This window comes from Hoplias malabaricus, chromosome 15, assembly GCF_029633855.1.
Source record: "Hoplias malabaricus isolate fHopMal1 chromosome 15, fHopMal1.hap1, whole genome shotgun sequence".
In the NCBI taxonomy this organism is placed as follows: domain Eukaryota; kingdom Metazoa; phylum Chordata; class Actinopteri; order Characiformes; family Erythrinidae; genus Hoplias; species Hoplias malabaricus.
This window is the reverse complement of record NC_089814.1, coordinates 16050729-16063734: the sequence shown is the minus strand read 5'-3', so window position 1 is coordinate 16063734 and position 13006 is coordinate 16050729. Positions and strand designations below refer to the sequence as shown.

General features: G+C 38.4%; 1 protein-coding gene across 6 annotated transcripts in view; it reads left to right on the top strand.

Moving 5' to 3' along the window:
* Positions 1-13006, top strand: part of gria1b (glutamate receptor, ionotropic, AMPA 1b) — an 88426-nt gene that overhangs the window by 52262 nt on the left and 23158 nt on the right. For all 6 annotated transcript variants that reach the window (XR_010795432.1, XR_010795431.1, XM_066645125.1 and 3 more), the window contains exons 10-11: positions 1449-1655; positions 4937-5385. Coding sequence is in view for 4 of the 6 variants with exons in the window: in XM_066645125.1 (XP_066501222.1) it covers positions 1449-1655; positions 4937-5385 (656 nt within the window). In the remaining 2 variants the exon portion in view is untranslated. The remainder of the gene's footprint in view (positions 1-1448; positions 1656-4936; positions 5386-13006) is intronic.

The window sequence follows — 13006 nt, the reverse complement described above, 5'->3', positions numbered from 1 at the left end:
TCAATAATGCTTGCATCCATTCTGAAAACACAAGATGTGCCTTGATGACATCAGATTTTATACCATATTTTCAGCTTCATTCTTTACATTCAGACTTTCATTCCATATTCTCAAATTTGCAATAATTATTTATATGTATCATTTGCCGCAATAATAAAATATAATACATAAATAATATAAATCATCATAATTCCACCTAATGAATGTATTCTTCAATTCATCTGTCACAGTGGACATGCCTCGCCAACAACAGCAGTGACTTAATTTACTGTTTAAAAAATAAGGAAATAATACATTTAATATTATAGCAAATGAAAATAAATAGACCAACAATTGAAATAATATCTTGTCCAGTTGGGTTTGGACAAATAATATGTAGGTACTATATATTGTGCAATATTTTGTATGAAAACTACCACATAAACATGACCATAAACACTGAATGTAGAAAACTCTTTAAACGAGCAACCACACAAAACTGGCTAGTACGTTTTACAGGGGGGAGGGGAGAGCAGGACCCTGCTGTCCTTTTCTCCATAGAAGCCAACTGTATTTTCTCTAACCCCTAGCCATGGGCAGTGCACAGCTGTTATTCATAAAGCCCAGCGGTTGGGCTCACCTCTGCACTGGAGCAGCAGAGGGCTTTGTGTGGACGAGCTGCTTAGGGGTCCACAGTGTTGCACCACCCACAGAAAGACCTGGATGGAATAATACGGACCCTCCCCACCAGAACCCCACTGTCCACCATGCTTCACACACACCCCTTAATGAGCGGAAATCCACTGAAACTGCTCTCCTGTTCATTAGAGCACAGTGGGCTGGCCTTTTCTCAGTGTATTGAGACATTACACATCCCTGTTCATAAGATCATCCTACTTCATTTCACATAGTAACCCTTTTACCTCAAAATCCATTTCTCCTAACAGAGGGCTTTTTCTTGGAAGCTATGGTTCATCACACTTCCGTGCTTTAAAATTCCCCTGTGTTTGGCCATGTGTAGACCAGGAGCAGTCAAGCGATTCACTGGAAAGAGATGCTAAACTTATATATCAAGACCTCCATAACAAAGCAAAAAAAAAAAAAACACAACCCAATATGTTTGATCAGTCTAGTGGTCCAAATATTATACAGCATGCCCTGTTCTATAGATTAGAAAAATGGCTAAAACTAGTAAGTACTCGAGATGTAAGCACAGCCATTAATTTTATTTATTTATTTATTTATTTTTTTGACAAAATGTAATTTCTCAATATAAAACCAATTAAACAACTCCATGCCTTTGCCAAGACAAATTACACTGCCCTTTTACAAATATTATCCTTGATGATATTTGATAAATCTGCTTCAGCATAGGCTAATAAAACCCACTAGTTGAGGCTGATGTTTTGCTGTTCATGGAAGTATAATACAGACCACTGATCACTATCTACTATATCCCCAACTGACAGGAATCTCCGTATGTAATGCTGAAGAAGAACCATGAGCAGTTTGTAGGGAATGATAAATATGAGGGCTATTGTGTGGAGCTGGCTGCTGAGATAGCCAAACACGTGGGCTACTCGTACAGACTGGAACTTGTAGGAGATGGAAAGTATGGAGCCCGTGACTCTGAGTCCAAAATGTGGAACGGCATGGTTGGAGAACTAGTGTATGGGGTGAGTAACAGCTATTATTTCTTAACGTCATCACGCTGCAAGAAAATGTTGTCTTGACAAATAACTAATAGTGTGTTTTAATTGCCCCATGGAGCTCACTGAGCAAGTTTTAATAGACCAGCAGAGCTCTTAGAACAGGCCAAGTGAGATTTAATAGACCTACTGAGCTCTTGGAGCAGGCATCAAGTTTTAATCGTCCCAAGCTGGAATAGCAAGTTTTAACCACAGAGCTTTTGGAGTGGGCAGAGCAAGTTTTAATCGCACCACAGAGCTTCTGGAGTGAGCATAGCGAGTTTAAATGGCACCACAGAGCTTCTGGAGTGAGCATAGTGAGTTTTGATCAACCTGTGGAGCTCACCGAGAGAATTTTAATTGCACAAAAGTAACTGGCAGAGTGGGTGTAGTCATTTTTAATTTGCATGCAATATGTTAGCACAACTTTGCTAACCTTTATTTACTGCTCATCCTATCAGCATGTGACATCACCAACAGTGAAGACTGAACACTCGTGCTGTGAGTGTTCTTGTTTTAGTCTGACAATAAAAAAGTGGGGATTGTTTTATGTTTCACAAGACCACCCCTTACTGCAGTTAACTAGTTATAGACTAGACATTTGTCATGGTATCATTTACATATACTGACCACCTTTTGCAAAACTGCAGTATACAGTCGTATACAGTACCGAAAATACAAAAAAATAATAATCTAAAACAAATAAGAAATATAAGATTTTTTTTTCTATAAAATAGTAGGTCTGAGTGAGTTTAAAGAACAATTTTTCATTCAAATTCTCTTTGATAAAGGATAAATTTGTTAAATCAACAGCAAACATCATTATTTATTATCCAGTAAATCTAGGTATTGGATGATAACCTCAAATAATAATGACTGCCACAAGAAGAGATTTTGAAAAAGTTAAACCAACACATTCACACACAGAATATCACACTCACTGGAATAATGTTATTTGGTTTTATTCTAATTTTGGGCGTTATTTGTTGTTTGTTTGTTTTTTAGCAAATGAACACTTAGTGGTCAAAAGATAGCTTTTTTAAATCTCGTAAATCTCGCACACTACTGTATAAATACACCATCATGCCACCCAATCCTTAGTGTAACCTGAGTCTGAGTGCTGTACAAGTAGTAGTAGCCTTTTCCACACATCTTTGTAAATTATTATTAATGTTGAGTTTCAGTCATAATTGTATGATCCATTGGGCAGTTAGGAGTTTGCTAGTTATTAAAATTGTTTTATGTTGTTGGGAAAAACTTCAGTAGCTTGAGGTGACATTTTTGTAAATGATGTTTGAGTTGTTTTCCCACTAAAGGCTGGATTTTTTTGGATTCTTTGTTTGTATAGTACAGCAACTGGAGGTATCCTCTGATGAATAAGAATATTTTAAATTAAGGTAAAGAATATAATGTACTGTACCAGTTCAGTATTGTACAAATAATACTGAGATGGTCTGCAGTCTTTTCCATGAATGCTTGTAAGTTAGAAGTCGCATATACGTACATGTATATTCCATACTGTAAAATCACATATACCCAGTTTGCTTTCCCCAGAGGGAGTATTTTCCTCATTCCCAGCACTCTGTTCCATTGACACAAATCCCTTCTGAAAAGGATAACAATGTGCTGGCGACGTGTGCCATAGCGAGGCTAGGAGCATGCTGCACTGTGTCCAAGCCTTAAAGCCAACAACTTGACAAAGGTTTGTGCCTCTCTAGGCTCTCCTCCAGAGGCTTAACCCTGTACTGTCAAAGTGCATTCTAGTCACCAATAGGTTCTTTAACAATGGCACTCTATTGTTTTGCATAGCTGTTGGCTCTTGGCTTGATTAATGATGGACAGTTACTGGAATGAGAATGATTTGAGCCGTTACAGAGGTGTTTCAGACTGGCCTTCACAGATGTTTAATTTCTCGTACAGAGTGTGTGTGCACCTGTCTCTGCCAGCGCTGGAAGATTCTGTCTTTATGGTGATAAGGTCATATATTATACATATTATAGTATATTAATATTCTTTGTGTCTGACATAAGGGTGGAAAAATATATGTTCAGTGAATAGAATACAGTAACATTTGTTGCTACAAAAAAAATGTAATATCATGCACACTAACATAGAATATATGGCTAAAGGTTTGTGGACACTAGTATCCTACTCTGAAATTAAGTGTATTAATGTGCAATTTGTGCCCCTTAGCTGCAGCTTCTGGGAAGGCTTGTGACTAAATGTAATGACATTTTTGTTAAAATTTTATGGCATTCAGCCATGAGAGTATACGTGAGGTCAGGAATTGATGTTGGATGCTCATCCTAAAATAATACTGAATGACATATCAAGAATTTTATGTATGATTTCACATTAAACCTAGTGAGGTCTAGAACAGTAGAATATAGTAAGTGATCCTGATATTACTTGGATCTCATTAGGTTGGGATTGGTGTGGCATGTTTTAGAGAATGCCTCTCCTAAAAGACTCTTAAGGGAAAAGGACTCTGGGTTCATTCTTAATGTGAAGTGACATGCCATTGTCCAGATGGAGGTTAGAAAATTGTAGATAGCAGTTTTTCTATAACTGACTGACATGGTTTGATTTGGAATTCTGACGTTGCTGCAGAAAGCCAGCGTGCTGAGCCCTCACTGGTGTGCGGTTAACACTCTTGTGGTTAGCACAGTTCCTGAATCACTGAACAACAGAAATGGATTTTAGGTGTTCTGAGATCGCATTCATTTCTGCTCTAATGCACAAAGATAAAACTGCATTTAGCTTTTGTATCTCCAGAGTTTAGTATTTAACTCCTTATAATGAAGGTTTACTATGCCACTATTATGGGTAATTCCCTAACCACGATGAAAATAATAATTAAATTATAAGAATCAAATAAGAAAAGAAATTAAATATTGCACATGAACAGATCTTGGGTTTTAAGGGGGGAAAAGTTTAAGCATGATAAATGTATTGTGGAATGGGCCAGAGTCCCCCATCCACATCTAAGGAAGGTAATGGGATGAAGCCATACAATGTGGCATTATTACTGTGTTTAATATTGTTGTGTGTAGCTGTTGTTCATTTAGTTAAGAATGATTTAGTTTAATTATTGGATTTTTTACTTTAATTTATATTTTTTGAGGGTGTGCGGGTGTGTTTGTGTGTGTGTGTGTGGGGGGGGGTTATCTATTTGAAAATGGCAAAATATGTTCATTATCAGAAATGTTACCCCAACCAATCATTAGCAGAATGAACCTCTGCTGTATGTTACTGTGTTTTTCGAGCAGAAAGCAGATGTTGCTGTGGCCCCGCTCACCATCACCCTGGTCCGAGAAGAGGTCATCGACTTCTCCAAGCCCTTCATGAGCCTGGGCATCTCTATCATGATCAAAAAGCCCACCAAGTCGAAACCAGGGGTCTTCTCCTTCCTGGACCCGCTTGCCTATGAGATCTGGATGTGTATCGTGTTTGCCTACATCGGCGTGAGCGTGGTTCTGTTTCTAGTCAGCCGCTTCAGTCCATACGAATGGCACAGTGAGGACAGTGAAGAGGGAGGGGACCAACAGAGCCAGAACCGAACACCCTCCCCAGAGCCCAGTCAGTCTCAGTCGCAGGGTCAGCACGGCCAGGGTCAGCAGGAAAAGCAGCCTGAACACACCAATGAGTTTGGCATTTTCAACAGCCTCTGGTTCTCCCTGGGGGCCTTCATGCAGCAAGGATGTGATATCTCACCCAGGTAAGGAACATGGTTTAAATTCCTCTTGGATTTATTGCACACAGGAGAATGAAGTTGATAGTTGTTAAACCTAACAGGCTGATCACGATTTAGCACTAGGACTCTTAAAGTGGACGTCTATGATTGTGGGGAAACATTGTTTTCTGGTCTGTTTATGTTCAGAAGCGCTGAGCTTTTTAAGGTGGAATGATATGTTTGAGGGGAAAATGACTGTTGTTTGTACGTGGCTGAAGTTTAACAATTCTGTACATTTTCATTACAGAAACTCATTTATAACTCATTTAGTTTTGTAGCACTTTAGGTCTATGATTACTTTTATGCAGTTAGCACTCTCTATAGTCTGCAGCAAATATAAGTCAACATTACCCACCTATGGAGCAGGAATAGCACAATATTCTCCTCTCGGTTTATGCTTTTTTAATGTTTGGTGGTCTCGTCATAGTCAAAAATCCTCAAAAATGACACTTATCTGCTGTGAGCAGAGAGAGAAAGCCAAGCATACTGGAAGAAGACACTTTTTTTTTTACCCATTTACATTCACTGGGGCTTCGTAAACACATTAGATCAGTTTTGAGCATGCACACAGACTGGAGAGATAGCAAATGGTGAAGAAATATCCTCAGAATTTTATAAAAAAAGTTTTTATATAAATCCTGAACCTCACATTTACATGGAAACAATACACTTCAACAATACACATTTACCTGGAAACCATTTCCAAAGAGGAAGGGCCATTTTGTAAAATCCACTAAAACATTCTTTGGAATATTTATTTAACTGACAAAAGCACAAACAAAAGAATTACAATGTGTTCACTGCACAACTTGATTGTACTTTGTAAATGTAAGCACTTAAAAAAGATGCTCCAGTTGGGACATGTTTACTACAGTGTTACAGTGTTACATAACCTGTCTTAATTAAGTTTAGTCATTTGGGAACTGAGGATTTTTATTTCAACCAAAACATAAACTGCTCTGGTGAAAGTTTCCAGTTAAAATATTTAAAATATAAAGCACCTGTAATACACAATACAGTCTGCCTATACACATATGATTGAGCTCATTATCTCTATAATGTGGACCAACTAAATTGGTGGCACACCATACCTGGAAGTCTGGCTTCTAAGGATTTGAGATGAAAACTGCCACGTCCAGACCAAGAGCTGTTTAGTTATATAACTTTCTCATTGCAAAAGTCCTGAAAACTAAAGATTAATAAAGGTTAATGGAGACTGTCCCAAAACCTAGGAAAACCTAGCAGCCTAGGTAGGCACTGACTACGTAGACAGCTGTTTAAGTAGACAGTGTTCGTCGTCTGTCCTCATGAGGCAAATAAATAATAAATAAATAATGCATTTGCCTGTTTTACTCTGTTAAGACAACACCACTGATCAACTCTGGCAGGGTTGGTTGAACAGAAATGAACATGTTGTGTTGGCCTTAGTAATTATTATCATCATCATCATTACCACTCCCCATGCTCAAGGACACTTATATAACACAAAGTAAATGGTATAAAACAATAACAGAAAAGACATGACTTGACTGATTAGACACATTCAAAGACAAAAACAAAACAAAACAAAAGAAACACATTTATAGCATATTGAAAACAGATTTTGTATGAAGATTGAAGAGAAGTGTCCTGAACAGACTTCGGAAGAATACTGCTTAACATAGTAGCTGTACTAAATGACTGACCATCCGTAGAAATCAGTGAACTTGGAACACAGAGAAGCACTTTGTCACTGTGATATACTCTAAGCAAAAGTCAAATGTTAAACTATGTCGGATGTAAAACTATGTCAGATTACAACACTATGTCAGAAAGCAATAGATGTCACCTGACAAAAGGTTTGTCAAGCTGAAATAACATACTTGTCAAGTGACATGAGGTTTTCAAATAAAAGCAGACTTTACCACAGACAGCACATGTCGGAGTTAGAATGTTTTTAAATATTCACACAGGCGTATGTCTGTTGAGAGGAGCTTAAATAGGTGCCTTGGCTTTAAGGAATGCTTCACTATGGCACAATGTTCCCAATAATTTTGAGGTGTTAATTTTAAGGATACAAAGCAGTAGTAAATCAAACATCAGAATGTGGTAAATATCTAATGAAAAAAAAAAAAAAAGAAATGCTCCTCACATAAGGAGGGGAAGTGTGGAAGCAGCTGCAGCAATTTGAGGAGAAAGTAAAGATAGACGTATGAATCATCAGCAGAGAGGATATGACAAAAACGGGGCATATAAAAGCAGAAGCGCCAGGGGAGAAATATCTGAGTAATGAGAGAGAGGCTTTGAGGATTTGGGGCTCTTTTGAAAAACCTCCAGCTGGAAACAAAAAAAACTCCTGCACTGGATTAATAGATCAGCTCTAGACATCACAAAAACCCAAACAAGTCCAAGGATTAAGAATATCCTGCGTCTTGAGAATATTGACAAACTGTGGAGGGTTAGGAAAGCGTAATTTAAGAACCGGTAGACAAGGATATGAGTGGTTTTGGAACATTTCACTCTGTTTCACTACTTTTGGAATCGAATCTGCTTTACGAAGGAATTAAGTGAGCTACATTTTCGCTGTATGTCATTCTTTATGTTTCATAAAGAAAGAAATTATATATAATTATAAATTTAAAAATTATATATATATATATATATATATATATATTTATATATATATATAATGGATTAATCATGACTCATTTCTGTCCATTAATCTATATCTCTGGCTCTGGTTAAAGTAGACAACAGCTCCGTGAACAGAAAATTGTCCATGTGAACATGCCACAAGCTGCCCTGATTATTTTTTTTTCTTTATGAGTTCAGCATTTATATTATCAGTGTGGTAATCCAACAAAAACACATGGCAGAACAGCCGGACAGTGCATAAACCATGCATTTTTTCCCCAGTCTCTAAATCAATATTTTTAGTTGCTTGATGGTTTAAATGTAAGTTTGTTCTAATTTGATGAACAGCAGCTAATTCCTTCCCTCTGTAGGGCACTGGCACTGGCATCCATCGCCATGGGCAACAAGAATACTGACGGAGTGTAGCTGTTATGATCAGCCCTACAGGCAGTACTTAAAGAGACTTTGACTCAGTCCCCTTAACATCATCAAAATCTGCCCCCAGGGTAATTGAGACATATGCATGTCCATGATGGACCTAGTGAAATGTAACAGCATGTGGAACTGAAGCTTAATGTACACTTTTATCACTATAGAGCAAAAAATGTCTTTATTGTTGGATGTACGTTTATTTCCTGAGAGAGCCTCCGCATAAAGAAGGGAATCCATATCAATAAAGGCTTATTTGTAGATTTCATGAAAGTAACAATAAAAAGAGGTTTAAATATAAAGCATATTCCATTTTGCCTCTATTAGACAAAAGCCTTGTAGTTCCAGAAATTTAAATTCTTATAATATAAGGTATAATATATATATATTATTAGAAGAAATGTGTTACCATTTCCATTGCGCCATTCCTTAAAAACATAGATATAAAAACAGCTTCCTTACATCTACAATTTGCTGTACTCTGGTTAACCTTGAACACAAAGATGAGTGCAAATTACACAGTCTGTGTTAGAGATAGTGTTGTGACATATACGACCTTGTGAAAGGTTTTTAATTGTTGTCATCTGAGGTTAGCAAAGGAAAAGCTTGGTACTGAAAGCAGGCCTTTACTGGCCTTCTTTACCGAGGTGTGTTTTTATTTTTTTTCTATTATATATTTTTTTATATTCTATCCTCTCACTCAAAGCTTCATCAGGGTCTATGGCTTCCAGAGGTGGCAGTTCCACTCATGTTGTGTCCTATTTCCCAATAATAGCCCGTAACCTCCTGCAGCTACATATTCCCTGACCTTTCATTTGCCACTCTCCTGACCCGGAGCTGTCCCGGTCCCTTCGGCCGAACTGACACTTGTCGTACTATTTTCTCTTGGCGTTAGTCATTATGGGCAGTGTTAGCGTGTTAGCGGCCAGACCAGGGCTGCTGCTGCTGTTGCCATTCCTTGATTGTCTCCTCTCTCTCGCCTCATTATTCTGAGATGGTCCTCCTGAGCCTCCGGAAGTGCTGTTACCTCCGCCGGCGTTTGACATTTAGGTAGGACGTGTATATCCTCCGCTTGAGGGTAGCAGCAAGCTCGCTCGAATTAGATTCCCCTCTCAGTGAGATGGCTGTGACAGATGTGCTGGTGTGTATCATGAGTGTGTGTGTGTGTGTGTTCTGGGCTCTGCTGCTCTCCGTTCTCTCCTCACCAGAAAAGCTAAACAGCTGCAGAACACTTTTTTTCCCCCTTTTTCCATCAACTAAATGAGGTTGAACTTGAAGGCAGCCAGAAGGTTTTAATGAAATCTTCTCAGAAGCCTTTGATCCACTCTTATCAGGCAAATTAGGCAGAAGACCCATGTTGCCTTGGCCTGGTCTGACTGGAGGGAGACTGCAGCCTAGGCTGGTGTCACGTCAGTCGATGCAGAGACATGAGAGAAAAGGTCTGCAGAGATGGCTGACATGACTCTGACTCATCTCCTCCATTAGCTTGGGGCTTCAGACAAAGATGGCGAAATTCACCCAGACACAGGCTCTCTCTTAGCTGTAGCCGCAGAGGATTACCTATAAAGCAAGTCATGATAGACGATGATCTGTCTTCAAATCATGACAAATCGTAAATGAAAGCAGAGTGCATATTATGCGTATTGTTTTTGATAGTGAGTCCAAGAACTATGCTTTAAAATTTTGATCAATACAAGTCTAGAGTGAACATTTTTATGTGACATCTGTAGCGAAGGTCAGAGACTTTTCATCATTCAATACAATTATTATTATTATTATTATTATTACTATTATTATTATTAAAATAACTTCAACCCCCCCCCTCTTTATTTTATAAATAAAATAATAATAATAATAAATAATTATTATTAAATGTTTGGAGGTATTTTTGCTTTTAATACAATTCCCATTATTTTCATGCTTTCTTTCAGTTTTTCCAAGAATAGTGTGATGCAAGCAATTACAGACACATTCAGTAATGCTAAGCTCTGGGCTTGGGGCCCAGTCCATTGTGTTGAGAACACCATCAGCTCTTTTGTTAGATTTACAAATGTTCTTGTTCTGCTATTCTCAATAACAGCTTCTTGACAGCTACATATCTGTTCAGACCCATAATGTTGAGTTCTCACAGTAAAAGGGTGGACAGAATCTCCGGTGGAATTCATATCTGAAGTGAAAAATATTTTGTTAACCTATAATTAAATTGCACATTGCACATTGTGGGGACCTGCTGCTTAAAATTAATTAATTCATTCATTCATTGTCTGTAAGCGCTTACCCAGTTTAGGGTCACGGTGGGTCAGGAGCCTACCCAGAATCACTGGGCACAAGGCGGGAACACACCCTGCAGGCGGCGCCAGTCCTTCACAATGCAACACACTCACACATACACACCTATGGACACTTTTTAAGTCACCAATCCACCTACCAACGTGTGTTTTTGGACTGTGGGAGGAAACCGGAGCACCCAGAGGAAACCCACACGGACATGTGGCGAACACACCAACTTGAACCCACAACCTCCAGGTCCCTGGAGCTGTGCGACACCACCTTCTGCGCCACCATGAGGCCCCACCTTAAAATTTATCATTGAAATTAATTACATTAAATTTCAATTTGTGCATTGTTGTCATATGGGGTTTGTGGTTCTTAGTGGAAAATAAGGGGGTGTTGAGTTAGCAAATTTAGAGAATCCTGACCATATGGGGATTAAAGTGTATTTTAAGCTGAAATTGCCTAAGATTCAGGAAGTTAATGTTTATTCCCAGCACACTAGCTACATGGGAGGTACACAAACGACTTGCTTATAGTATTTATCCATGACAGACAACGTGTTTGTCCTTGACAAATGTCAGAGCTGCCACTCAGAGTCTTCACTGCTTGCACTATAATTCATGTCAGCACATTTATCACAGAGACTTTATCATCGGAAAAACACACCCCTCTCTCTGGCAGCTTTACCTGAGTTAGCCTTTCTGATTCTCTGATTAGTTTCCTAATCTGATAAGGCACATGAATGGATTTCTTTTCCTAACACTGATAAAAGTGTCTGGGGAGTTGGGATTGTGGGAGAAGGCTCTTTGCTTCACAGAGTGCAAATGAAGATTTGTTGAAGCTACTGAGGTAATCAGGGCCATTGTGTCTCTGAGCCGCTGTAATGTGAGGTTTGTGAGAAGGTAGTGGAATTGATTACCTTGGACAAATATTCTGCCAGTCGTCTGCTATAGCACTGCTTTGGCACAGCACTGATAGTATGGCACTAGTGTTGAGATAGCATTTTATCTTTGCAGGATGGTTCCACATGCCTGTTCTCCTGGTATCCACGCCTAGAGGATTTTATATGGCTTTTACACCGCATGCTGACACTATCACATGAACTGCCATCTTTACTATAGCACCACAGAGCACATTATGAGACAGCAGCAGGCACCACTGCACAGAGACGTGTGAATAGGATCTATACGGCTGGCACCCAGCTTAGTGTCTATTTATTTCAGATATATACTTACTAGAACACATCTAACATTGTCCCCCATTAGATTATGCAAATGGCTTAAACCTATTGTTTACGGTGTCACTGCCAAACAAAATGGTCGACTCGCATTTCAATGCCATAAAATTCCCTTACATTTCACTTTCACACAAACAGAGCCAGTTTAATGTGGAAGGTCTCAATTTACATGCTTTATTTTCTGGGCTGTAGAAAAATCATTGATTCTGACTAAACTGGTTTTATGGTAATGTGCACATTCATTGAATTATTTATGTAGATGGTGCTGACATTTTATCACAGTAATTCATTTCCCAGGCACTATAAACATAACGTATAGTCGGAGCAGTTTATGCAGTGTGCTACTATAGATTAATGACAAGTCTAATCACTATGTTGATTTATCAGTTGTAATTTTATTCTCATCTTTTGATCAAGTAACATAATCACGTAATTATCACAAGCGTTTCCAAGTGAAGTTGGTAAAGTAGGATGACGGAATGCATTAAAAAGGATTTTTCAAGCATGTGTGTGTGTGTGTGTGCGAGAGTGAGTGTGTGTGTTGCTGTTTGTAGGAATAGCAAGCCAGAGGAAAAGTATCACAGCATGAAAAATCTGTTTAATTTTAAGCTGCGGATTATGCTTAAACTGTTCCTTCAAAAGCAAAGTGTTATGAACATTACTTTCCCTAGCTACCGCTTGCTGAAAGAATGCTATGAACTTATAAAACATATATAATCATCTCTGTGTAATTATACAACCTTCTTCAAAACCTTGTAATATTGTTAACGTGGTTTAAGTTCACATTAATGCTTGGTATGCCCTCAAGATTTGGACTTGCTTTCATAGCTCATTAGCTAGCTGGCAACAACTTTATCTAAAACAGCTTACAAGATTTAAACTGGTTGTTAAATAACATCTAAATTTGGGGTTTCATCTACCCTCTCTGATGCTTTGCTTGGCTGGGGGCTTTGTCTACAGAGTTGTCACATATAAAACGTTTTTTTATGTTTTAAATTTCACATTGGCACAGATTAAAACATGTTGAAAGCCTCAGTTGATGTGCTTTATTTT